This window comes from Excalfactoria chinensis, chromosome 23, assembly GCF_039878825.1.
Source record: "Excalfactoria chinensis isolate bCotChi1 chromosome 23, bCotChi1.hap2, whole genome shotgun sequence".
NCBI lineage: Eukaryota > Metazoa > Chordata > Aves > Galliformes > Phasianidae > Excalfactoria > Excalfactoria chinensis.
The window spans coordinates 2,940,119-2,965,741 of record NC_092847.1 but is presented as its reverse complement, the minus strand read 5'-3'; the positions used below and the strand labels follow the sequence as shown (position 1 = coordinate 2,965,741).

The following is a 25,623-nucleotide window of genomic DNA, read 5'->3' as shown; positions in this document are numbered from 1 at the left end:
TCCTGCCAGCCTGGCCACCCTTGCTCTCCCCACGCAGGTAGCCAGTGCTTCCCATACGGTGCAGAAGGAGTAGGCTCCTCTCATTCACCCAGGCCAGGAAATCCCAACCCTCTGGCCCTTGCCAGGCTCCAGGTTTAAAAATACTTAAGGAAAATAATCCTCGGCCTCATTGAGGCCAAAGAAATTCTGGGCAGGTTTCAGAACAAACACTGACGGCTGTGTTTTGTCTCCTCGGCTCCCGCACTCCAGCCCTTGGCTTGGCACTCATTGCCTCCTGGGGACTCACACAGCAGCGAGGTCCTGGGACTGCAGTGCTGCCAAGCAGGGCAGGCTCTGGTCTCATCCTGCTGTGTGTCCTGAGGCCCTGAGGTTTGTCCTCAGCTGCTTCAGAGCTCTGAGAGTGCACTGAGCTCCCCAGAGATGATGCAGAACTGCAAATACTAAGAAACACACGCAGAGAGAGATTGGGCGTTGTGCAGCATCCCAAGGAAACAGCTGCTGCAGCGTGGGATCAGAGCTGGAAAGCAGCCTGGAGCTCCAGATTTTCCCTGTGGTGAGACTGTCCTGAGATCATCATGTGAACATTTACCATCCTCCCCGGAACCAAAGGTGCAGGCAGTGGGGGCTGATCCCAACGGTGCCATCGTGGCAATGGATGCTGCCGGCAGCAGCTGTGGGTCACATGAAAATAACACGGGCTCTGTGGATGGGGACAGAAGGGACAAGGCAGGTGAGGCAGTGCAATTGATACATGACGTCATTGCACGTGGGATGTGGTTAAATGATTTGCAGAGCCCCCACCTCTTCCTCCCCACCCCAAGAACAGGAATAAAGTCATTAAAACAGAGTGTTCTGGGACAGCAAAATCCTGCTGGAGAGCAATGAGGCCTGGCCACGTCCCCCTGCTCTGCAGAACCGGACTCTGCACCGGTCAGACCAGTCTGGATGTCCCCGAGGCACTGACCCCAGTGTGAGGGGATGGGAGTGAGCTGTGGCTGGAGTGGGGTGTCCCTCTGCAGCATCACCCCGAGGATGGGTCCCTGTGCCCCACACCAATGTGGTGCCACATCCTGGGGTTCTGCTGTGTTCCAACCCAGGGTGTGATTCACCTCCAGGTGGGCTCTGAGCCCCCCTGAGCCCCTGCTATACCCTGCAGGCAGGGAGAGCATCGGAGTGGGGACCTGTCTGCACTGGGAGCAGACAGGCAGCAATGTGCAGTAGGGCCGTCAGCCCCCGCAGCACACAGAGGCCTTCCAAGTCCCCATGGAGCAAGAGTTAGCACTGAAAGTACATCGAGAACCACCACCTCCTCCTGGCTACAAGGACAGCAAGGGAGGATGAACAGATGTGATTTCTTGTGCCAGATAAGCTTCTTGGCAAGAGGCGGCACACTGGCATATGCTGTGCAGCAGCGGCCCTGGGAGAGCAGCCCGAGCACATTGAGAGGTGAGGAATGGGGCACAGAGTGGGGGCACAGTGGGACCACACTGTGTGTGATGTCCCTTAGCATCCACTGTGCCATCTGCACGTGGCTGAGGATCCCTTACATCTGGGCGGCACACAGAGGACACAGCACTGTGCTCCCAGCCACGTGCAGCGTGAAGGTGGCAGCAGCTGCAGGGATTTTCTATTGATCATCAGTGGCAACTTTAAACACCTTATCAACAAACAATTTCTTCCTAAGACGCGTTATATTCTAAACAAAGGCAGCAGTTGTAGCACAGCCCTAAACAATGTCACGCCTTTGTCATCCATCAGAGGCAGAGCTGCTGCTCCCCAGGGACTGCCCCGACGCCTTCTCTTCCACAGCCATTGTCCCAGCAATGCTGGGGTGGGTAACCTGGATGTGGGGTGAGAAGTGTGAGCCCAAAGGTTCAGCAGACCTTCCCGAAGCCATCAGGAAGCTGATGGATATCTCAGAAAGACAGGCTTTCCCAGGAGATTTCCAATAATTCCTGGATTTGACTCCCGTTGTTGCCTCTCTTATCAAGCAGGACACGCACGCTCACAAAGATGGGAGGGCTGAATCTGCAGCTGCTAGAGACATTAGTTCCAATGGCAACCAAAGCTAGTTGATTATATTTTGAGGTTACTACAGGCCCTTAGTGTTTACAATGGGATACAGAAATCCTGAACTCCAATTGCTCTGCTGTGACCTCGCTCTGGAAGTGAATCGGCTGTACCAGCTCTTAAACTCAATTAGCAACGAATGCAGCCAGTAGTGAGGATGGCAAGGCTGCTTATGGCTGCCTTTAAAGGGTAGCTTTGTTGCCCAGTATCCTGAAACAATATCCTGTTTTCCTCATGAGAAAAAATAATAAATTCCTGAAGGGATTAATACTAAATCCATCTCCTAAAGGAGGCGGAAATGCAGCAGCACTGAGCATGGGGGACTCCTTTCCTCATCTACAAACAAAAGAGCAATGGCAGCACTATCCTGCAGCCATCCCAGCTCACTGCTGCTCCCATGCCCTGGCAGAGCACTGCTTGCAGGTGAAGGCATTGGAGGATTGGCACACTGAGTCTGCTCCCAAATTCCCCGTCTTTAATCGCTGTTCATCTCATGATGAGACGAACCGAGTTGCTCAGAGGTAGATGTAGCAGGAAAACCTTCCACCCACTCACTTATTGGTTTGTGTTGCCCTTCAGAAGTGGCTGAATGAAGTTGCTCTGCTTCCAGTGGGTCACGGAGTGCCCCGACATGCACAGCACACACCCATGCACACACCTGTGGGGGTGCAGAGTTGCCTTTGTTACAAAAGGGATCGCATCTGCTGCTGCTGCTGCTCCTGGTCCTGTAGCCGAGCTCCCCCCTTCGCTCCCTCCCATGGCTCCGAGGTGAATTTCCAACTGAAAGAGGGGAGATTTAGAGTGGATACAAGCAAAGTTCTTTCTGCTGAGGGTGGTGATGCGCTGGCACAGGTTGCCCAGAGGGGTGGTGTTGCTTCATCCCTGAAGACACCCAGGGTCAGGCTGGGGGGCTCTGAGCACTGATGGAGCTGTGTGTGTCCCTGCTCAGATGGCTTTAGGGGGATTCCTTCCAACTCGAACCACTTTATGACTCCATGCAGGCCGAGCCCGGCTCCATGCAGGCGCAGCACTGGGCCCTTCTCCGCCAGCTCTGCCTTGCTCCGAGCTCACTGCTCCGGACACAACATCTGTTTGGGCACAAAGAGGCACAGCGGGGGCTGCTCGAGGCCGCCTCATCTGCCACCCTCGCGGATACGCCACAAACGGGCAGCACGGCGCCTCCTTGGCCGAGCCGCCCGCCGGCTCACGCCGCCGACAGCCAGAAACGTTCCGTTGGCCGAGGGAAACGCCGCAGCCGAACAGCGCTAAGCCGGTCCGGGTGATGCCGGCCGAAGCACCGCCGCCAGGGGCCGCGGACGGCGCTTCCCCGCCCGGACCGAAGAGCGGCCCCGGTTCTCCCCCCGCACCCCGTCGGGTCGGTACGTGCCGGGCCGCACGGGAGCAGCGGCCACGCGTGGGGCGCTCCGCGCACGTGGCGCCACGACGGAGGCGGCGCCGCCGCCGGCCCCACCCGCTCCCCCCGCCCCGAACGGAAGGCGCGGCCCCTCCGCCCTTATAACGGCGGGGGGGGCCGGGGGAGGCGGCACTCGGCCGGCGGCGGCACGCGCAGGTAGGGCCCGGCGCTGCGTTGGGCCCACGTGGCGGAGCGGGGGGAGGTTTGAGCCGGGCCGGGGGGCAGCGCGGTCCTTCCCGGGAGGTCTCGGAGCTCCACGTGGCCGGAGGTGGGGATGGAGGATAAGCGGGGAGGCGGCGGGACCTCGTGGCGGGAGCCTTAATGCTGCGGGTCCCTTAATGCTGCGGGTCGGTTCGGCCCGCGATGCGCAGCCCCGAGCCCCGCCGCTGGGACGGGAACGCGTCCGGTGGGCGTTGAACGCCTACATAGCGCTGGAGGCCCGGCCCCACCGCGGGGATGTGAGGCTGAACCGCGGCCGGTGGGCTGGGATCCCCCGCCGCTTTCGGGAGCTGCTGGGGCCTCGGCCGCGTGTCCGTGGGCCGCCGCCGCTCGGTGGGTCCGCTCCCGGCTCGCCGTGCCGTCGGAGCTGCCGCCTTTGTGCTTCCCCACGTTTCCCATCCCAGTAATTCAGGCCTCGGTTTTGTTGCGGTCGGGCCCGCGTTCTGCTGCTTCCCCCACGTGGAAGAGCGGCGGCAGGCGATGGGCTCCAGCGCCCCGCGAGGTGCTACTGGGGACGGGGGGGGGATTGAGGGAGGATCCGCGCCGTCGGTGATGGAGCCGAAGTGCTCCATGGTGAGAACCGTCCGAAACAAAGGTGGGCGCGGAGCGTTCGCGGCTCCGATTGTGCCGTGGCTGCAGCCGCTCGAAGGGGCGGCCCCGGGGTGGGCGATGCGCCCCGGTCGTGTTTGTGGCCGCTGAACGCAGGGAGGGTAAATCCGCTATGCCTTGTGCGTTCCAGATAGCGGGGATGGATGCGAGGCCATTAACCGAGTTATGGGTGGCTGATAAGAAAAAGCTCCTGCGGGAGTTGAGGCCCCGGGGGCCGCGTGGGGAGCAGGAGGTCAATCCCGGCCCCTCGGTTGCAGAGCTGTGCTCAGCCCGAGGCCCACGCGTGGTTCCCCCCGCAGTGAGCAGGTCCTGGCAGCACTGAGTGGAGGTGGCAGCGTTCTGCCCAGGCCTGGGATCGTGGGGGCTGTGAGGCCCCGACCCCCACTGAGCAGCCTGATACAGCTCGAGGTGTGGGGCTGGCCAGGCTGGGTACAGGGCTGGTACATCTGTGGGGCACCCACCTGCCCCATAGGTGCGGCCTGCGCTGGGCTCACTCATTTTTCTTGGGCTTCAGTGTCAGGGGAGCCTTTCAGATCCATCCCAAGGCAGCTGAGATGTACTGGTGTTTGTTTTCTTGTTTTTCTGTATGCCCGAAGCCATTCTGTGGTGCGCAGGCATCCCTTTCTCATGCTAAGTGAGCTCACTTGGTGTGGGCTGTTCCTTGCATGCCTCTGCTCCAGGCTTTTTGTGCTTATGGAGAAGAGAAGGGTTGAAAAATGCCACTGCTGGGGCTCAGGAACTGACCTCAGAGGAGCCTTCTCCATCTTCAGCTGGTGGTGAATCTTCCAGCTACACCCAGGGGTGGTGTTGATGTGCTGTGAGCTTCCCTGCAGTGTCACAGCTGTGGTTGTATCCCGTCCTGCCCTCCAGGCAGAGGTGTGAGAGCATCGCCACCTCTGTGCCCATCTTAATCTAAAGGTGCCGTTGGTGCATCTGCTCTCTCACTTGCCTTGATGGATCTGGCAGCGAAGGTGGAAAATACCCTTATACAGGGCTGGATGCTTGCGTGATTCCATTCCATACATCCTTCGTGAGGAGCTGAAAAGTTGCACGTAGCCTAAGGGAGGCAAGTTGTGTCTAAAGCACCTCGGTGCTAATGTTGTAGTTTTTATTGCTTCTCCCGCTTCCTTCGGTGGAATAAGGCCATAATAGCAACCTTTCTGATGAAGAAAGCAGGAGCCTCTTGCCATTATTGTCTGAATGACTCATTTTTGAAATGCTCCATTCAAGCTGCTGCCATATAATTGTGCTGCAGCCAAAGAAAGTTCGCGTGGGGCTGCAGTTGGTTCCCAAAACCACAGTCCTGCAGGTGGTGTCAGGTAATCTCCATCCACACAGCAGCAGCCGCCTCCTCTGTGCAGGGGAGGCTTTAAAATGGGATGAGATGGATGTGGCTGAGAACAAAGAAAGGCGAGGAGCTGCTGCCCTCAGGGAAGAAGAGGGGTGGTTGTTTTGACCGAAACAGCTGTGGGGCTCTTGAGGTTCTGCAGCCCCACACACTGAAACCTGGAGTGGCTTGCTTGGCCGTGTGTATGGATGTCTAATGAAAGAATGCTGGTGCTGCTTGGTACCACATTTTTCTCATTCTGAGGATTTCTTGGCAAGGCATGGGTTGTCTCTGAGGCATTCCTGAGTGCTGCAGCGCTGAGGTTGGAGAGAAACATCTCTGCTTCTATGGAAGTGTGGTCTGTGCCTGGGGACCTGAGACTGAAACCTGTGTGAGGGCTGCGGCTCTCAGCATCCCCTCTTGGGATGGGGTTGTGTGGCTGCAGATGGGCTGTGCTGTGCATGGAGAGCCCAGTGGGAGCTGTGCCATAGGGCCTTTACTGCTACCACCCTAGAGCTGTGGGTCACAGGGGTCTGGAAGAGCTCTGCTTGAGTCATGGCCATTCCCAGCATGTCATATAAAAGAGGAAAGATCAGCCAGGGTTTTTTTTTTCCCCTTGATCCTTCTGGTTGCTTGCTTAAGCTTGCTTCGTGCTATATTATACTAGTAATGCTCCTGGTCCTTGCTCAGACAGGCTGAGATCATTGGTGGTAATAACTGGAGACAGCAGCCTGGAATGAGTGCTTGTAATGGACCTGTTTTGCTGGGAGAAATTGGTACCTGCTTTCTTGTTTGTTTTGGTTTTCCTTCCTGTGCTGTTTTGTGCCTCTGACAAACAATCTCTGAGTCCTGTTGCATCGGCTCCCTGCAGGCAGGAGGGCAATGCTGATGGCTGCAGGCAGTGAGGAGCTGCCTGGATGGGGTCAATGCACAGCCATGCAACCTCCTTGCGGCCTGCAAACCAGGTGTGGTGGCTGCTGTGTGGGAGATTATCTTCAGATCCCTACAATCTCTGTCCTCAGCTGCTGTTTGTAGTGGGTGATGCTCAAGCGGAGCCTGCAGCCCTGCTGAGGTTGGTTGGGTGCTGCTGAGTGGGCTGCTGTGCACTTCTGATCCTGCACTGCAGGCTGGGGCTTGCACTGCTGAGCAAAAGGTGAAGGCAGCAGCCACTGGCACCTCTGCTGAGGAGCACGAAGCCATGCCTTCTGGCATCTGCTTGTCTGCTCGCCAGGCCGGCAGACTGCAGCATGTCTGGTGCTCTGCTGGCCATCCTTGGGCAGGGGAGGGATGCTGAGCAGGCTGTGCTGTGGCTGGTGAAGGAACCTTGAGCTCATCTGCACGGGCTGCTGTCCTTGGGCAAACTTTATGTGCTACTGACCTCGCATCACCCTGGGAACAAATGCTTCAGCTGAGCAGGACCTCAATTGAGTATTGTTTTGGTGCAGAGTCCCTGCAAATGCTGGGTCACGTAAACCATGCACAGCCAGGTTAAAACCCCAGCTAGGGGCACTTGCTGGAATTACAGCCCCATACCGAGTGGGGATGGATGTGAGGGGACAGGCAGGGGTCTGCAGGGCTGGGATGCTGCCTGCAAGGGGAAGCCCCTTCTGCCTTGAGAAAGAGCTCTGTGAGGTTACCTTTGTAAAGGGATTGCCCCAGAAATATTTTGCGGCATTTGCAGTGCCTCATAAATGTGAGCCTCTGTCTTTCTCCTCCCGGAATCCTGCCAATCTGGGGCTTTAAAAAGCACAGCGATTTGCTGGGTTATATAAGTAGAAGTCTTTAAAATCTTCCTAATCCAGGCACTTCCAAAGAAGAGACCACAATAGCAGCTCATAGGACCTGGGAGAGGGGAAGGACCGTGGTCTGCTCCAGGATCTGTTCCCATTTGCTGCAGCCTGGATCTCATTCTGCTCCTGCCATTGCTATGCAGGGTGAGGGCTTGCTGTGGGCTACCTGTTCCTGCAGGTTTGTCAAGACTTTACAGGCCAGCAGATGTGATACTTGCAGTCATTGCTTGGTCTCATCAGTCTTAATTACTGCAAGTATGGTTGCTTTGTTTCCTAATAGGGCCAACTGTAGCTGGCTGCCTGGCAGCTGTGAATATGATTTCCAAACACATCTAACGTGTTGCTGCTCTTCCAAAACACAACTGTAAATGTCATAACTGTTCATTTACTTTATATATTTTCTTTTGCAGAGGGGAGGGAAGCTTTCCCTTCGGACCGGCTGCCTCGTGTGTGCTTTGTCTCTCCCATTTGAAGCCTCCCTTTGATAGAAGAAGTGTTTTAAAACTGGCTTTCCTTAATGAGGGTTTGCAATGAGTCAGGGAAAAATGCTCTGACATGCAGAGCTCGTGTAAACCCTCTGGCATCGAACTTTGGGGATCTTGCTTAATGGTCTCCAACTTCAGCCCAAGGTGTTTCGCTTTGCATTGGCACTGCAAGAGAGGTTGTCTTGCTCTTCCAAAAGTCCTTTTATGGAAGGATGCTACCTGAGCAGCAGTGTGTAACTGCAGTAGGTTGCCTGCATAGCCAGAGGGCAGAGTGTGTGGTGGCTGTGCAGGGCTTGGCTGTGCTGTCCCTGTTGGGCTTCAGCAGGTTGAGCTGATGATGGTGGCTTAGAGGAGCATCCTATGAATGATTCCTGTGTCTGGAGGAGCCCGTGTGCTCATGACAGTCATGTGCTGTGCTGGCCAGAGTGTGGGTGAATTTACAGCCAAAAAGATCCATGCTTGGCTCAGGCTAAACCAGTCTTAAAGGCTTAGGGCAGTCTTGGGTGCTGGCCTCCCTGCGGTGCAGGGCTGGCTGCCCCTTCCTGCCCACCAGCCCAGACCTGCTGCTTGGCAGATGGAGCTGCAGGGCCACATGGGGCCTGGCCTGTGCTGTGAGGTGAAAGTGATCCGGGCACCTGTGGGAAGGAGCTGGCTGCCAAGAGCACGGCAGAACGTGCCAGGTAGATGCTGGCATGAGAGTGGCCGTGGATGCGATGGTAATCGCAGCGAGCCCGAGCGGATGCATGCTATAAATAGGGCACGACACACCTCTGTGCCACTTAGTGTGCTGCTTCACCTGGAGCTGTTGCTGTGTTATAGGAGCTCTGAAGGAATGTCTTGTGCTCTGTTATGCTTTCAGGTGACAGCCTGAGCCAGGAGGTTGTACAGGAGGGTTTAGGGTTTGCTGGAGGAGCTTGATGTGCTCCTTCCTTCTCCTAAATAGGGCTGGGGGAGCCCCTGCAGTGTTCCAGCTCCAGGCTGTGCCCTTCTTGCTGCATGGGAACCCAAAGGCATCCTGAAATCTGCAGGGGCATGCGGGAGCTTCAGAGGCTGAGGCAGCTACTGTTGTTTTGCATACAGTGAAACACATGCAAATGTCTGATCTGGTTGTGTTTCCTCCGTGGGATGGATTGTGCTGCTCTCTGCTGTCTGAAGCAGCCTTGTGTTTTTTTTTCCCCAGTAACCGCAGCTTCAAGGTGTGTGTTGCCAGCTGTGCAGGGAGTACAGGAGCTGTGGTGCTGGGGGTGCATGAGCAGCACTGTCCCAGCTGTGTTCCCTTGTGCTGGGAATGGCCTTTTTGGTATCAGAAGAGGAGTTTAGCAGTGCTGGGATGCAGAGTGGCTGTGGGGGTGTCCTGGGAGGGCTGGAGCACCTCCCCCTCCCTGCCCCAAGGGAGGACAGTGTCCTGGCAGCATCCCACTGTTGTTGCTCACAGCTAAGTTTAGCTGCAGCCTGTGACCTTCGGGGACTGCAGGACTAATGGGTGTGCTGTCTTGACACCTGCCTGCCTTTACTTTGCAGGAAGTCCTGGCTTGTGCACATAGTTTTATCTGGTGGGTGTGTATTTAAGAAGCTGGGGGTGCTGCTCTGCTCTGGGCAGCCCTCTGTTGCATGCGCTGGTTGCTCTAGAGGACTTCAGGAGTCCCTTCCCTTCTTACAGGTCAGCCGTGTGTCTGCCTTCATTTTGTTGCTGTGCTTGGCTACTCTTGGCAAAATCACAGCTTGCCCTTTTCAGCTTATAATAGGATCTCATCTCTTAACTATGTGCTTTATAAATACCTGCTTGCCAGTGCTTTTAAGGGCCACCAGTGATCTGTGTGCTTGGTTTTTAAAATGGCTTTCCAAGGTCTGCCTGCAAACCTGGGTTCTACCCACTGGGAGCAGCAACACTGGAGGGAGTTGGGGTGCATGTGTGGCTGCCAGCTTCCTTGGCTGCACTGGGGTTGTTGGGTGTCATGCTGACCTTGTGGATGGGGCCCTGCATAGCAGGGGAGCCAGGTTACAGCACTGTGTGCTCAGCTGAGATGATACTTTGTCCTTTGCAGATCTTTGAGCCCCAACTGATCCATCGCCAGCCTCATTCAAGATGCCACCGGCCATAGGAGGCCCCGTAGGATACACCCCTCCTGAAGGAGGCTGGGGATGGGCTGTGGTCATCGGAGCCTTCATCTCCATTGGATTTTCCTATGCCTTCCCCAAATCCATCACTGTGTTCTTCAAAGAGATTGAGGTCATCTTCAACGCGTCTAGCAGCAAAGTCTCATGGATCTCCTCTATCATGCTGGCTGTTATGTATGGAGGAGGTAAGAGAACTGAGGACAGCACTGCATGCGCTCTTGCATTGGAGTATGTAATGCTGAGCCTCATTAATTGTATCTTGTTTTGACTTTTGTTACTACAGCTTTTAGCAAAGTTAGGATTCTCTTGTTATTTGAGAGCACAATTTCTTTAGCAGGCTTGCTTGGAGTAGATTGCTTAAAGTTCTTTTCAGTGCCCAGAATGCAAAAGCTGGGTTAATCTGTCCTCCTCAGCAAAGCTGTAGGTAAATTCTTTCCGGGGTATTACAACTTGTGTAATTCTGCCCTTGTTCTTGTAACAGTTTGTGGCTGAGGATCTGTCTGCCCTCAGCACCTGCCAGAAGGCTGGGGAGAGTAGCTGTGCTGAGCACAGAAGCCCTGTTATGGGGTCTTCTCCTGGTTCGGGTTGCTGAATGTTGGAATCCAGCAAGCACTGACTGCCTACCAGAATCTGTTCCCTTTTCTGGTCAGCTCTGACTGCTGAAATGTGTTCTAGAGTGCACTGAAAACGGATGTAGTCTGCTCTTCCCCATTGGTGCTGAGCAGTGCCTCAGACAGCTGAGCACTGGGTGATCAGAGACACAAGCAGAATGAAGCCAACTACTTAAAGTGAAACAGCTCCCCTCTCTCGTGCTTCAGAAACTGCTTGGAGTCTCTTGATCCCCAAGCTGTGCATTTAATGCTTATTTTTACACCAGCAAGTGGCAGGCAGGCTGTGCTCTGCTGGGCTGGTGTGTTCCAAGTCCTTGTATCTCCTGTCCCTAAGCCCCGGTGCCTTGTGCCAGCCTGCACATGCAGTTTTGCACTGGGTAGCCTGGCTGAAAGAAGTTCTTATTGGGACCCTGCTGTTGTATGTTCTTCAGAGGCGAATCAGAGCTTGTACTGCTGCCATCCCCAGCTGGCAGGGTGCCTGGTCTTATTTGCATTTGTGCATCAAAAGGAGCTGACGTTAGCGGCCTGGCTGGGCATGAGGCTTTTCCTTTTGGGGAACAGGGTCTGCTTTGTCCTTGCTTAGCGAGCGAGGCAATGGGCACATCTCTCTGCTCCAATGTTATAACAAGCTTGTAAACAGTGTAGCTGCCTTAATGAGGCTTGATCTGGGCCATTCCTTTTCCCTAATGCACTGAGAACAGTCCCTCTGCGTGCCCCGGAACCTGTGATGCCTGCTGCTCCTTGGACTTGGGGTGACTTTTGCTTCTAATCCTGAAGACTCCCTTGTCCTGTGCTTCACGCTGATGCTGCCAGCTGCTCGTACTGAACAATGCCCATCAGCTCCAGCAGCTCACTTGTTTTGCATCACTTGCTGTTACCTGCACGCTGGCAGATGCATCCCTCTGGCCTGATGGAGTGCAACCTCCTCCACTGCAGCTGCTGCAGTAGCAGCTGGGCTTCCCAAACGTTCCCTGGGCTTTGTTTAAACTAGGCAGAAAGGTCAAGTAGTGTCTGAGGACCCATGAATAACATGTTGACAACCTTGCTATCTGTTAATGGCAAAACTAGGTCTGTTAATATTCAATGGATGTTCATTCAGTTTATTTAAATACATTTTAGTATCTGTAGAGCATGCTTTGCAGTATCTAATCACTGTTTGCTTTGGATTAAAGCTCCTGATAATGAAGCACTTAAAAGGCGGTGTGTGGAGCGATTGGGCTGCTCCTGCCTCAGGGGGTAGCAGTGAAAACTTTGCCTCAATCTCCCTGGCCCTGTGCAGGGGCCTTCCCTTCCGCAAGCCCTTGGTGCACTTTGCCCATCACCCATCAAAGCTGCTGCTTCATGGCCTTGTCCTCCATCAGAAACATGTTGGATGCAAGCTATCACCATGTTATGCTTTGCCCAGCCCCTGGGAAGCTGTTGGGCAGCTGGAGGCCTGACGTGTCCCTGCATAGCCCACGGAAGGCTGCTTGCCCAGGGAAGTTGTGGCTTTCAGAAGCTGTAAACAGCTTTCAGGGCTCTGCAGGGCTGTGGTCCTTGGCACTTGGCTTTTTCCAGTTGGGTTTTCAGCGTGTGCTTTAACCAAGTGTCACTATCTGTTATCTCCAGCTGTCTTTGGGCCATCAGTCCTTCCCCCTTATCCCAGTTCCCTTGCTGGGTGAAATGGCACTGTGCAGAAATGCTGCCTGTGGCAGCAGACTTCCTGTGTGTGTGTGTGTGTGTGTGTGTGTGTGTGTGTGTGTGTGTCTGCCTGCTCTCTTGTGCAGAGATAACCACGACAGTAACTCACCTCTGGGCATGTTCTCCTTTGACTCTCCAGGTCCCATCAGCAGCATCCTGGTGAACAAGTACGGCAGCCGGCCCATCATGATCGTGGGTGGGTGCCTCTCAGGATGTGGTTTGATTGCAGCCTCTTTCTGCAACACGGTGGAGGAGCTCTACTTCTGCGTGGGGGTCGTAGGGGGTGAGTGTCAGCTCTGCTCTAATGGGATTGCAATGGAGGAGCCTTTCTCAGAGGAGCAGCTTCTGTCTAGTAATTCTTAGGAAATACTTAGAATTTGCATAAGTCCCAATTCCCTTTACGTATTCTAGTAAGGGGATGGCCCTGGTGATGCAATGCAGAAGGAATGTAAGTGCACAGGCACTCATTTGCTTACTTAAAATAGAAAGCTTCCCATTATTCCTATCTCAGGTTAGGGCTGTGCCGCACTAGTAGATTAAGGTCTGTCAGGGGTCATGGCAGTTCTGTCTTTTAGCTCTCCTAGCTCATATTCATGGCTTGTCCTCCCAATTACCTCCACAATGGGTGCTGAGATGAGTATTGCTCATTCAGGCTGAAGTGGTACTATTTAACACAAAGAACTGAAGCCGTGATCTCTTGTTCCTCTTAGTCAGCCTCTCTGTCATCACTGCTGGCTTGTAGGGATGTCTACATGTCTTCATTTCTCCCCTTCAGGCCTTGGACTTGCCTTTAACCTGAACCCTGCCTTAACCATGATTGGCAAGTATTTCTTCAAGAAGCGTCCCCTGGCGAATGGACTGGCTATGGCGGGCAGCCCTGTGTTCCTGTCGACTTTGGCACCTGTGAACCAGGTCTTCTTTGGCATATTTGGCTGGCGAGGGAGCTTCCTCATCCTCGGTGGTCTCCTGCTGAACTGCTGCGTCGCTGGGTCCCTCATGCGGCCAATTGGTCCCAAGCCAGACCAGCTGAAAAAAGAGCCCACTAAAGAGGTATTGCAGGAAGCTGGGAAAGCAGTGAAAAAAGGTGATGGTGATACCAGCACAGACCTCATTGGTGGGAAGACAAAGAAACAGAAGAACACGCTTTTCCAGACGATCAACAAGTTCTTGGACCTGTCCCTCTTCACACACAGAGGCTTCCTGCTCTATCTCTCAGGCAATGTGATCATGTTCTTTGGGCTGTTCACTCCCTTGGTCTTCCTCAGCAATTATGCGAAGAGCAAGAAGATTGCCAGCGAGTCTGCAGCCTTCTTACTGTCCATCCTGGCCTTCGTAGACATGGTAGCCAGACCTTCCATGGGACTGGTGGCAAACACCAAGTGGATCCGACCAAGAGTCCAGTATTTCTTTGCCATCTCTATAATTTACAATGGGGTGTGCCACCTCTTGGCCCCCATGTCCACCACCTATGCTGGGTTCTGCATTTATGCTGGTTTCTTTGGCTTTGCCTTTGGCTGGCTTAGCTCGGTGCTGTTTGAAACCCTGATGGACCTGGTGGGAGCGCAGAGATTCTCCAGTGCCGTTGGCCTTGTGACCATTGTGGAGTGCTGCCCTGTGCTTCTGGGACCCCCCCTGCTCGGTAAGGATGACTCTGTGTGCTGCTTCTCCTTGTCTGACCTTGCTGTGGGGATATGGGTCCCATCTGTGGACAGTGTTCTCCATTCCTATGGGGCTCTGAGCCTGGGTGGAGGTGAGGGGGGGGAGCAGCAGCCCTAGATCTGCTGTGACGTCTGGGGGAAATGGGAGGTGGGCTGAGCCCTGGCATAATGTGGGGGACTAAAAGGAACAGGCCTGAAGCAAAGGTGGTGGCTTGGGCTGCTCATAGGAAAATGCTTCCTAAACCCTGAGCAGTTCCCAGGTGGTGCTGGAGATAGTCTTGCTAAGCTGTCCCCTCTCTGTCCCTTCAGGTAAGCTCAACGACATGTATGGTGACTACAAGTACACGTACTGGGCCTGTGGGGTCATCCTCATCATCTCTGGGATCTACCTCTTCATTGGGATGGGCATCAACTACCGCCTGGTGGCAAAGGAGCAGAAGGCGGCGGCGGAGAAGACAAAGAATGAAGGGAAAGAAGAGGAGACCAACGTTGATGAGGCTGAGAAACAGAAAGAAGCAAACAACGATGTGGCAACCTTGCCTCAGAAGAGCACAGAAGATGGCGTCAAAGAGGAGGAAAGCCACATGTGAGGGACTGGTTTTAAGCCCAGTGGGTCGGGGGAAGTGCCGCTGTCCTGAAGCAGTGCCTGGGGAAATGCTGGTGTTGGGCGGCTGTGAGAAGTGTTTAAACCAGGTGTTCAATTTTAACCAGGCTCTGAGCTGTCTTTCCATCTTGTGTTCAACAAAGGTAACAGAGCTACATGCGCAGTATCCTCGCATGTTTGGGGTGGGGGTGGGGAAGGGATGACTTTTTATATTCTGGCTTTTTAACAGTAACATGATTGTACTAATATGTGCCTTACAGTCTTCGAATCTAGCTGAATCTGAATGAGCCTTAACTCTACTCTAAGCCGTGCTTTAGCTCTGTGTTCTGCTTGGGGTATGATGTGTGTGTGCGTTTGTGTGTATCTTTGGGAGTTGTGTTGATAAAAGCCATAAAAAGTGGGATACTGGGTTTGTTGGAGCACGATAGATGTCAGGGCTGAGCCCCAGATGAATCCTGCTTCACACGCTTCTTACTGCAGGCGCTGGGCATGGGGGCAGTGGGTCTTTCAGCTTCCATGCCAGGTGCCTCCTGGTTCTGTTAGGTGGTCTTCAGGCATGTTTTGAAAACTTTTAGCTACTGTAGTTCTTTGAAATCCTTCTTATTTTTGTAGTTTGGTTCTCATGGGATAAACAGGTTGGAGAGAAGGATGGTCTCAGTTCATGTCAGGCAGCATCTCCTGTGCGGTCGCCCACTCTGGGCCTGAGCAGACCCCTCTGGGCTGCATCAGTCCTCCCCCCAGCAAGGCACAACCCGGGTGCTGGGGTCTGTGCCCACGGGTGGGGAACCTGGCACTGCTGAGGCAGAGACTCTTCTCAGTGTAATGAGATGTAATATGAAATGTGTATGAGTGGAGCTCAGCTGGCACCGCAACGGGGCTTGGGGGCAGGTTGCATCCCTTGGCCTCTCCACAGCAGATCCAGGACAGGTTTCTACCTGGAAGGCACCAGCCCAACATCGTATCCAGCCAAGACAAGTGTGTTTGGATGCTTAATGCTTCACAACCCAAATGGGCCAGATGGACCAGACTGTTGTAGATGCATCCCTGAGACAGGCATTCTGCTTTTCCTCTTTTTATCTCTTAGAAAAACCTCCTTTACTTGCTTCTGTTCAACTTAAGATCTTAAGGTGATGGATGCCTTACCGCTCCCATCTAAGACATGTAAAGGGGAGGAAAGAATTTGTAAGTATTTATTTTTTATCTTTTAGCGTTGGAAAATATCTCCATGTACGTGGGACAGGTTAATGGCTCTCAGTTATAGTACCCGCCGGTCAGTATGGTTTGGAAATAAACTTCTGTTTTTAAACAATTATCCTCTTTAATGTTTAACATTTCACGCTGACAGCATGTTCCAGAAACGTGCCACAGGATGTGTCCTTTGGGCTGGTTTTGGGGGAGACAAGCAGGGTTAAAGCAGCAGGCATACGGGTCAGGTATGGTGCAGGGTAGTTCCTTAGCAGGCTCTTGTGTTGTGAGAGAAGAGGCAGCAAAGAAACTTGGCGCTTCCCTTTGAGGATGGCTGAGCGGATCTCTTCCTGCAGCAAGAAGCTCCTTGGCCTGGAACTCCTGCCTGCAGGAGACAGTGCCTTTTCCCATGGGTCTGGCCAAGGCTGACATGGTGCCTGACATGGGGTGTGTAGGAGTGCATGCGTGTGCATGTCTGTGTGCGTGTCTTACTGCTTCACTCGCAGTCTTTGCATGTCAGGAAAATGCAGCCTTGGGGAGCAACTGAGTTCCTGCCTGCTTTTCCAGCTGCCTAGAGCTGCTGCTAGTATGGTGTGCCCTGCTTGGGTTGGAAGCTGCTGTGGTTCCAGCAAGGGATGAAATGTGTTTTGTGCCTCTTTCAATCTCTCTAGCTGCAAGATGACAACAGCCAGGTGTTCCTATGCACTGTGTTTTTAGAGACAGCTTTCCTCTCTTTTTAGCAAGGATGCCTATGAAAGCCGTAAGGTTCTTCTTTTATTGCCCAGTGGGGGCCACTTCTTTGTCTGCTCTGTGGGCAGGGCTGTGATGAAGGGGCTCCCAAGCCCTGCTGCAGCCTCTGGTGCTGTCTGTGCTGCTGTGGATGTCTGCAGGCCCGGTGCTGCCAGGAGGGAACCCAGCTGCCCCCCATCCTCCCTATGGTGGGGGGGTACCTGGTGCCTATGGTGGCCTCACTCAGGGTGCTGACTGCTCTGCCCTGCACCTCTCCTGGCTGTTGCAGTTCTCCATCATTGTCAGCCAGCTCCAAATCTCACAGGAAAAAAACAACAGAAAAAAAAAGGCCAGGGTATTTCATACTGTAGAGTAACTTTATAAAAAGCCAACAGTATTTTTGTACAAAAGGTCTTTATTGTACTGAGCTTGTAATACTGGAAAACCAAGTAATTGTATTTTTTTTTTTCGTAAGTGCTGTGTCTTACTGTAGTTACCATAACTGGTTCCTGTTGCAATAAACTAACCGTGATGAGCTGCGCTGTGGTTCCTGTTCTGGAGGCATGGATGGTTCCAATGGTCTCACCTGGTGGTAAGGGGGTAGTGGGGACGTGGAGGCTGAGCTGGTTCCTGAGCCCTGTATGGGGGTCAGGCAGCCTGCAGGCTGTTGCTGTGCTTGCTGGGCTTTCTTGAATGGCTGTTCTTTCTGCAGAAGGAAGGGCTCAGCTTTTGACTGCTGTGCTTGACCCGTGTGAGCCTTGCAAGAGGAGGAGTCCTCTTCCCTGGAATCCAGTAGCACAATTAGTGATACACATTTTACTGTAAGTAACTCTGCTTCCCTGCCTGTGACTTCTGAAAGGCAGCTGGGCTGAGGGCCAACTTGGCCTCCGAAGGGAAAGATGTTTAAATAATTTCCTCCTGTTTTGCATTGGTGAGCTGATAACGTTCATTCCCCAGTCCTGCTGTTTGCTCGAGGTGGCCGATGGCAACTGCACTGCTCGGGGTCTAGCTGCGAGGGCTGCAGCTTTGCCTTGGGCATGGGGGTGATGAGGAAGGGGCTGGTGTGTGACACTAGGAGTGTTACAGCTCTGTGTTGGGCAATGAGGTGACTCAGGCTTGAGGGTGTGGGCTGCAGGTGGCTGATGGGTGGCACCGTGGCCTCTGCCCTGCAGCCTTGGATCCTGGGGGAGGGAGCAGTGCTGCTGCAGGTAGTGCTGATCCTCTATGGGGCTGCTGTTGGCAGGTCCCGGGGCTGCAGGGTGTGGTGCTGTCCTGGCTGTGTGCTCTGCTGCAGTTATCATGGGCTGCCTTCCTTCCTCCCGGGGCAGCAAAATAAAATTCCCTTCATAGCAGGTAGAATTGAGGAAATAGTTGGGAGCTAATTCCCATGCTGTTTGTTTTCTCATCCAGCTGCACTCTTTGGCAAGCAATGTGCAGCAGTGACTGGGGCTCTAGGGGGAGCGGATGGGCTCTGGCTGCTGCCCAAGCTCTCACCTCCCATCACAGTGTCTGCTCCCTATCGGGTGTGTGGGGCAAGCTCCTTGTGACCCCACTGAGGTCACTGCCTCAGTCCCCCCGGCCCCATAGGCTGTGCTGTGTCCCTGTAGGGTCACTAAAGGCTGGGGCAAGAGGGAGGGGGTGAGCCCGGAGCCTTGCACGCACCGGTCCTGGCGGAGCAGCCTAATCCCCCCATAATGCACACAATCCCCTCCGAGATGAAAGGTGTGAGCCCAGAGCAGAGCTCATTCATGTGACAGGCATGAGGAGGGGATCTGGGTCCCAGCCTGCTGCACGCAGGAGTTTGTTCAGGTTTTTCGGGAGCTTTTGAGTTCTGCTGAGTCTGCAGCTCTGGCTGAGCAGTCAGGGCTGCTGCTCTGCAAACAACCTCCTCTGTTCCCAGCCGCCTAACGAAGGCACTGGCACAAGTTGTGCTGATTCCGTGCTGGGAAGAGGAGGTGGTGGAGCTGCTGGCCCGAGGGCAGCCGCCCAGAAAAACTGAGTCTGGTTGGGGCTGCAGCAGAGAACTGGGCTGCCCTGCGTGTGGCTGAGGCTGCAACCTGCCTGTGGGGATGGCCGTGCAGCACCAGGCTGTGCCACGGCCAGTGCCAAGCGTGTCCAGCTGCTCCCTGCCCTCCTCCAATCATCTCTGTGCACCTGAGGTCCGTTCACACTGCAGCACAGGGCAGCTGGGTGCCGACGTGCTGAGTCTCCACTGCTCTGAATGCACCGTTAATGTACGAGCAGAGCAGCGTAACAGCAGACAGATAATCAATTGCTACAAGATGCTCATCAATTATTTTCCCCGCGCGTTATATTCTGTTAACGAGAGCCCTTTGCCGGTGCCACAGAAACACGAAGGAGGCGGTGAGTGATGCTCGGCTGTTGCGTGGCAGGGAGGCGGCTGTAGAGCACAGCGCACCCCGGCGGTTCGGTCCTGCGGGACCGGATGGGCTGCGTTCACTGCAAACAAGGCCAAGGACGCACCGCGCTGCACTTTGCCCAGGCCTTTTCCCTGAGAGGACTCGAGACCTTTGCTCTGCTTCCTGCAAACCGTGGTGGCCTCGTGTTGCTCGGGTGCACCTGGCAGCGCCGCATCGTGCAGCGGTGGCTCCATCTCTATGGCCAGGCGTGCTGCTGCCCGGCACGGGGCTGGGGCAGTGCCACCACGTGCGGGGCTCCGGGCCAGTACGGCACCGGCTGAGCCCTGCCGTGGACACCTGACCCATGTGAGCTCCGTGCCGTGGTTGTGCACGGTGGGGAGTGGATGAACTCGGCTTTGAGATGGGTCTGGATGTGTCCTGAGGCTGCGGGGGCTGCTGCTGCGTTGTCTGCGTGGTTCCCGGCGCTGTGCTCAGGCCGTGTTGTCCATCCTGCGTGCAGTGCACAGCCGGGAGCTGCCGGTGGGTGCTCGGGACCCCTCTGTGCTGCAGGGCCGGGAGGACAACGTCACCCCCTGAGCAGCAGCAGAGGCTGCAGGGGAAGCATTTTCCCCTCCTACGGCCACAGCGCATCTCTGTTCATCCCAGGGGGCTGTCGGCATCAGAAAAGAGGCTTCCTTTGCCGTGACGGTTCTCCCTGGCTTGGTATGGATTGAACGAGAACCATTAATCACGAGGAGATGCTGCTCTGGTGGCTGCAGAGGCGCTCATCGGGGTGCACAGCCTCGGCCTTGGAGGAGGGGGTGGGGGGGGCGAGCATTCATGGTCGGGGTCGGGAACGGAGCCGGCGGTGTGTGCGGGGTGGGCACGGAGCGGGGTGCGGGGCTCCCCCTGGCGGCGGCGGGGCCGGGCGGTGCGGAGAGGTGAGGCTGAGGCTGAGGCTGAGGTTGAGCTGTGTACCCTCGGGGAGAGTCAGTTCTTCCCATGAAAAATGAGAAGAGGAACGACAGAAAATGAAACGTGTCTAAAGTTTAATTGGCTGCTGCATGTTGTACATAAGAATGAGCCTGATTTGGGGGATTTGAGCTTTGCAATTAAAGATCCGTGTCTCGGTTTCATCTCCCCCTGCCATTACTCCACCGCAGCCCACCCCCCCCCGGCAGTGCCCTCGTGTCCCCCCTCCCCTTGCTCTGCACGAGCACTACCCTCATCACATGCATCTGCAGAGCTCAGCATTCCCCACGGTCTAATTGAATTGAATTTGGGGGTAATTGCTGCTTAATCACATTGTCACAACCTGCAGAGGTTGAATCTGCTTGGGGCGAGGAGTTGAGTCACAGCTTGGTTGGATTGCCCCCATTCCTGCCCCCACAGCACACACCTGAGTCCTGCAGTGGGGATGTGGGGGTGCATGGGGGCTGTATCTGAGGGCAGGGGGGGCTGAACATCACAAGCATCAGCTCCAGGGCTGTGCAGTGCAGGCACGGTGACCCCGAGGGCAGCTGTCACAGCTCACTCCTGCACATCCAAATAGGAAGTTCAGTTTATCGCCTGAATCAGCAGCCCCAGAGCCTCCTCCCTGCAGTCAGATGGAGATTAACAATCAAGGGAAGTGGCTGAACATGGCCCTGCCGGGATCCAACCTGATGGGGAAGAAGTTAAGGGAAGATATCAGTGAAATATTTCGATTTGCTCTCCAGATAAGGGACCTCATTTGGGCAAAATTATTATTATTTTTCTTTCTTTTAACTTTGTTTTAATTAACTAAACAACAGCAACAACAACAAAATCCATGCTTTGCTGACCTCTGTGGACATGTTCCTGTGATGCAGCTCCCTGCAGCTGTGGGTCCTTCCCCATTGCCCCACATCCTTCACCCCCAGGAGTGCTCCAAGCCTGCAGCCACCATGGCTCTGGGAGGAGAGACAGCCAACGCTGAGCCCACGGGCACTGCAGGGCCCAGTTCCTATGGAGCTTCCTCTGCAGATGAGTCACTGTGTGCAGGAGTTAGAGGACTGGGTTGATCTGCACACAGCTGTCACTGCCTGGCACAGGAACTGCGTGCAGTTTCTTATAGAAAAGGAAGAAGAAAAGCAAAGAGTTGCTTCCTCTGAGGCCGCCCTGCTGTAGGGCTCAGGGAGCCACGCTGCAGATGGCAGAGACCGACGTGCTGTGAATGTGATAAAGGCAAACAGCTCTGGGGGTTATTCCCAGCAATGGCCCCTCTGACAGCGATGGGAGTGCATGGGGCACAGCTCCGCACTGCAGTGCTGCACCAGAGGCACTCACAGCTGCCCTTGTGTGAGGCGACGGCTTTATATTGTTGTAAAAGTGAGACCTTACAGGCCTAATGAGCAGCACATGAGTCAGAACCAGCCCAATTATAACCACACCTGTGCTAACAGCAGCTCCTCAGACCATACGGGGATCTCAAGCACTTCAAGCAAAGGGCAGGGAAGGCCTCTACCTGAAATGTCTGCATCTCACGCAGGCAGACACTATGAACTCATTATGCTTCATCCTGGATTACCAGCTCTCTAATTCATTTCGTTTTCCACCCGCATCGTGCTGGGCATCAGCCGCGCCCCCGCAGCATCCGCGGGTGCAGAACATCGGGTCTGAACCTCCAGGGCTGAGGACAGGGACACAAAGCCCCGTGCCTGGCAGCACCCGCACGATGCTGATACCGGGACGGCTGCGGGACGGCAACAGCACAGCACCGCGCGGCGGGCGGCACCAGAGGGCAGTGCGGGGCCGGCGAGGCTGCGGGATGGAGCGGGGTCCCGGAGCGGCACTACCGGGCAGAGCGCGGCTCGATCCTCCTGACCCGACCCCCCTTTTGGGTATCGATCAGCGCCGATCAGATCTCCCCTTTACAGCCGTCTCTTGTCCAGTTGAATGGCTCCGTGGCTCTCAGCCTTCCCCCTTCAGCCCTCTCCTTTGCGTAGCTCCCAGGAGACAAAAATACAGGAGCAAAAAGAAGGAGCGGTGCTCTCAGCACACAGTGCAGCTGGGTAAAGAAGTGCTGCTTGCAGGGACCTGAGAGAGACAAGAGAGGAGGAATGAAAGTGGGATGTGGGCAGGAAAGCTCACCAGGATGGAGGTGGAGGGGTGGGGGGGCCTCACTGAGCTGAACATCACCTGGGAGCTGGGCAAACCCAAAGGACCCCAGGCTCTGTCCTGTAGCCCCCAGCAGGCAGAGCCAGGAATCCTCCCCTCTGCACCAGCACTGCCCCACCAGCACTGTACATGCTGGAGGTTGCAGAGCATTATCTGCAAATTAATGCATAGTCGGCCAGGGGGCATGGATTATTATGGTGAAATTATGCAACTAAGTAGGTTGTTAACAAGTAGATTTAGAACTCATAAATGAGAGGGGAGGATAACGGGGTAGAGTGGCGGGCTCACGTTAATTGATATTGTCGGATGAGGAATCATTGATGCTGGGAATGAGATGGGGTGGAGGATTAAAGGGAATTCATTCTTCAAACGAAGTGCAAAGGGCACAGGGCACACTGTACTCAGCTTCTGACACTGCAGGGCTGAGTCCCTTCCTCCATTCCTGCTCCAATGAGCATCGCTCCCCAATGGGTTCCAAACAAGGGGACATGCACAGAACCCAATTAAACACATTCCAGCTTTGATTGTAGTCCCGGTGCCGTTTCAGCTCAAACAAGGGTGCTTTACAGCCATTAATCACCAGGGCTCAATTTGTGCTGGCGGACTCATTTAGCTCCTGCGCAGGGCTACGATGCTTCCACCGTGTGCTTAACTTTACAAATAATTTATCAAACACAACACCCAATTAAATTGCCCTCTGGTACCTTCGAGACATTATATTGATCTTCTTTTTGCTACCTTCACCTCTAGCTGTGGTCCTTGGGTTTGCTTGAATAGCATCAACATCACTGCAACTCCCTGGATCCTGCTGCTCAGCTGTGCTGTGCCTCGCTTTGCTGCACGCCGCCTGTTCTGAGCTGCAAAGTGCATTTCCTGCCCCACGCTGGGTTGCAGTAGCAGCAGGGAAGCACAGCCTCATGCACGGAGCATGCAGACCCCCAGCACAGTGTGGAGGCTGCACAAAATGGGGTTATGGGAGCACTCAGGCTGTGGCACGGAGTGGGTTGAACCTCCCCTCCATGTCACCTGCAGCCCTGATAACGGCACTGCAGGAACCACAGGGATCCCCAGTGGGGAGCTGCAGTTTGGCACAGGAGGGGACAGCTGGGGACAAGCAGTTCCTGCCCAACCTGCAGCCCTGAGCACTATCAGGGCTTGTGCAGGGGAGTGCATGGCATCTAAATTAATCACTTTATTTATTTGCTTAATTAAATTGGAGCGGTGCCACCGGAGAGTGGAATGGAAGTCGGAATAAAGGATAAATGTGTGGAGCTGGGCAGTGCTTCTGGGGCAGGTGGGCAGATGGGCTCTCCTTGCTTCTCCCCCCACCCCTCACTCAGCCCCAGGGGGTGCAGGGATTCACGCAGGGAGCAGCATCCTGACAGCACCCACCCCCTGCCCACACTTTCCTTAAGGCTGTTAAGGGGAATGGAAAATAATCCACGTCCATCGTTTCTCCATTTATATCTCCTAGTTTGCAATGCGGCACCACATCAGCCTCCCAGCAGCCCCCCCCCCAACTTCTCCCGGCCCTGCAGTGGGTTCAGTGCTGGGGTGGCAGGAGTGTGGCTGTATCACAGTGCTGGGATGGGCCCTGCTCTGCATGCACAGCACATCCCCATAGTGCAGTGCCCGCAGCACTGTAGTGCCATCACCGCTCGCAGAGTGCCGAGTTCCTGCCTCCTCATTTAGAATGTCACAGCTTGCATTTGCTCTTTTATGCTTTGTACTTTCAATGAACTTCTCCTTCCCGGGCCCCATTAGCTGGTTTAGAACTTTCTAACAATCATCAGGGAGTTGTTCATTGCTAATTGTGCAGTCAGTAACACGCTTGCCAGGCTCCCCAGCTTTCCCTCCCTCCGCTGCTCATTATGGTGCATATTGAGGACCCATGGGCAGGGTGGGTGCTCCATGGGAGCCGTGCACAAGGTCAGGCCAGGCCCTGCACTGCTCTGACCCCTCAGTATTGTCCCATGCTGACCCCAGAGCTTCACAGAGCTGGAGCAGAGAGAGAACAACCAGAGGTACCAGCATCCCTGGGGACGTGCACTGCATCCCATTCTGAGCAGCTGAAAAGGGGGATATTCCAAAAATGAGAGCTCTTTTAAGACAAAAAAAGCACAATGCGTAATGACTGCAGGCAGATAACACGTTTAATCCTCCTGAGCAAGAAGGAAGATCCGCATTAATCCCTGTGATCTCTGAGGAGCAGGGAGGTGGGAGGCAGGGAGGGCGTGGGAGCAGCAAAGCAGCAGCACGGGGTGTGAGCTGGGGGCCGTGCAGCCCCTCCTGCCCATCCTTGGGAAGGCTCTGTGCACCCCCCCCACACACACTCTGTTTGCAAGGATAACCAATGCCCTTTGGCTGCAGGACCCAATTGTAACCCAGTACCAAATTAAATCAGTTCTAGGAATGGTGTTTGATCCACGAATGGGCTGGGGGAGAACTTTGGTGCCTGGAGGATTAATGTCCAATCTTTGTCCTGTGCACAATGTGCAGCAGTTAATAATGCACTCAATTCTGTAGCTTATCCTCAGTCCTCTTCACCAGTAATTAGATTGGGAAATGATGAACTGTAGGGCCGGTGGCATTTGCATGCTGGCCAAAGCTAATCAGAAAGGAGAAAATACACTTCTTTAATTGCCTTAGGCCATCAGATCTGAGACCAGAGGAGGAAACATCTTCCTAGCAAAGCTGAGTGAGGATTCTGTGCCCACAGTCCTGGAAGCAGAACTGCACCCACATCCCAAACAGTGCCCGGAGCTGCAGGGCATCCCATCACCTCCTCATGGGAACATGGGCAGCCTTCCTATGGCAATGCCCTTTTTGTTTTACCATGTGCAACCACTTGTCTCAGTATCAGTGATGAGCAGTTCATGACCCATTTCAGGTGTGATTCATTTTCTCAGTGCAAGAGAGATGTGTTTTCCAGGTGCACGGGGCTGCAGTGCTTTCCCCTCATTTAACACCTGCCTGGGAGCAAAGAGGATGGAAGTGACTGCAGAACAAAGAGCTTGGTTCTCCCACTGTCCCAAAAGCAAGCAGCCTTAAATATTTATAAGCACTTCTTTTTTCTCAGCCCTTGCATTGTGAAGCCCTGGGTGTGTGCTTCACTCTACCTTGAATGCACTGTATTTTTCTGAATGGACTCCAAGCGACCTGGACTGCTGGGTATGCTCTGCATGGTCTGTGGGCAATGAGTAGATGGGCTCACAGTGCACCAACCCACTGCAAACTGCACCCAGGGCTCCCAGATTACCTGGAACCAGAGTGAGTCCTCACAGTGTGCTTGCCCATGGGCAGAGCTGCTCAGGGCAGAGCTGCTCCAGCTTTGGAAGGGATATGCTGTAAATGCTGAGCGCCCAGAGTCAATTTGTTTTAATCTGCTAATACTGCGGAGGCTGAAATGTGTGATTATTTTTGCATATTTTACTTTGAAATGCAAATTCGGACAACAGCTTCGATATCTGCGCCATCTCCTGGGGTCAGAGGACAGAGGGCAGCTAATGGCTTGAAATAAATCTCTTCCCCAGTAATTCTTTGTTCTATCAGGCCCCATCTAGCTCTCATTTCCTCCACCTGGCTGATCTCAGTAAGCCTCCTGGCTCTCTTACAGCCCCAGACCC

At 54.5% G+C, this 25,623-nt stretch overlaps 1 protein-coding gene across 4 annotated transcripts; it reads left to right on the top strand.

The window, feature by feature from the left end:
- Positions 1 to 3,427: 3,427 nt before the first annotated feature.
- SLC16A1 (solute carrier family 16 member 1) lies at positions 3,428 to 17,039 on the top strand. 4 transcript variants are annotated; one of them, XM_072356161.1, is made up of 5 exons: positions 3,428 to 3,449; positions 9,960 to 10,217; positions 12,463 to 12,606; positions 13,099 to 13,962; positions 14,291 to 17,039. In XM_072356161.1, exons 2-5 carry the CDS (start codon positions 10,001 to 10,003, stop codon positions 14,569 to 14,571), a joined length of 1,506 nt encoding a protein of 501 aa, XP_072212262.1. In that variant the 5' UTR covers positions 3,428 to 3,449; positions 9,960 to 10,000; the 3' UTR covers positions 14,572 to 17,039. The 4 variants fall into 4 exon arrangements, with proteins under 4 accessions (XP_072212262.1, XP_072212259.1, XP_072212260.1 ...); XM_072356158.1 differs by lacking the exon at positions 3,428 to 3,449 and adding an exon at positions 3,539 to 3,640; XM_072356159.1 differs by lacking the exon at positions 3,428 to 3,449 and adding an exon at positions 3,656 to 3,752.
- Positions 17,040 to 25,623: the final 8,584 nt, after the last annotated feature.

Bases quoted from the DNA above. Each gene is read 5' to 3' on its own strand.
- SLC16A1 (XM_072356161.1), top strand. From the start codon at position 10,001: ATGCCACCGGCCATAGGAGGCCCCGTAGGATACACCCCTCCTGAAGGA. The intron at 10,218-12,462 runs GTAAGAGAACTG...TTGACTCTCCAG, and splicing joins GGCTGTTATGTATGGAGGAG to GTCCCATCAGCAGCATCCTG. The intron at 12,607-13,098 runs GTGAGTGTCAGC...TCTCCCCTTCAG, and splicing joins CTGCGTGGGGGTCGTAGGGG to GCCTTGGACTTGCCTTTAAC.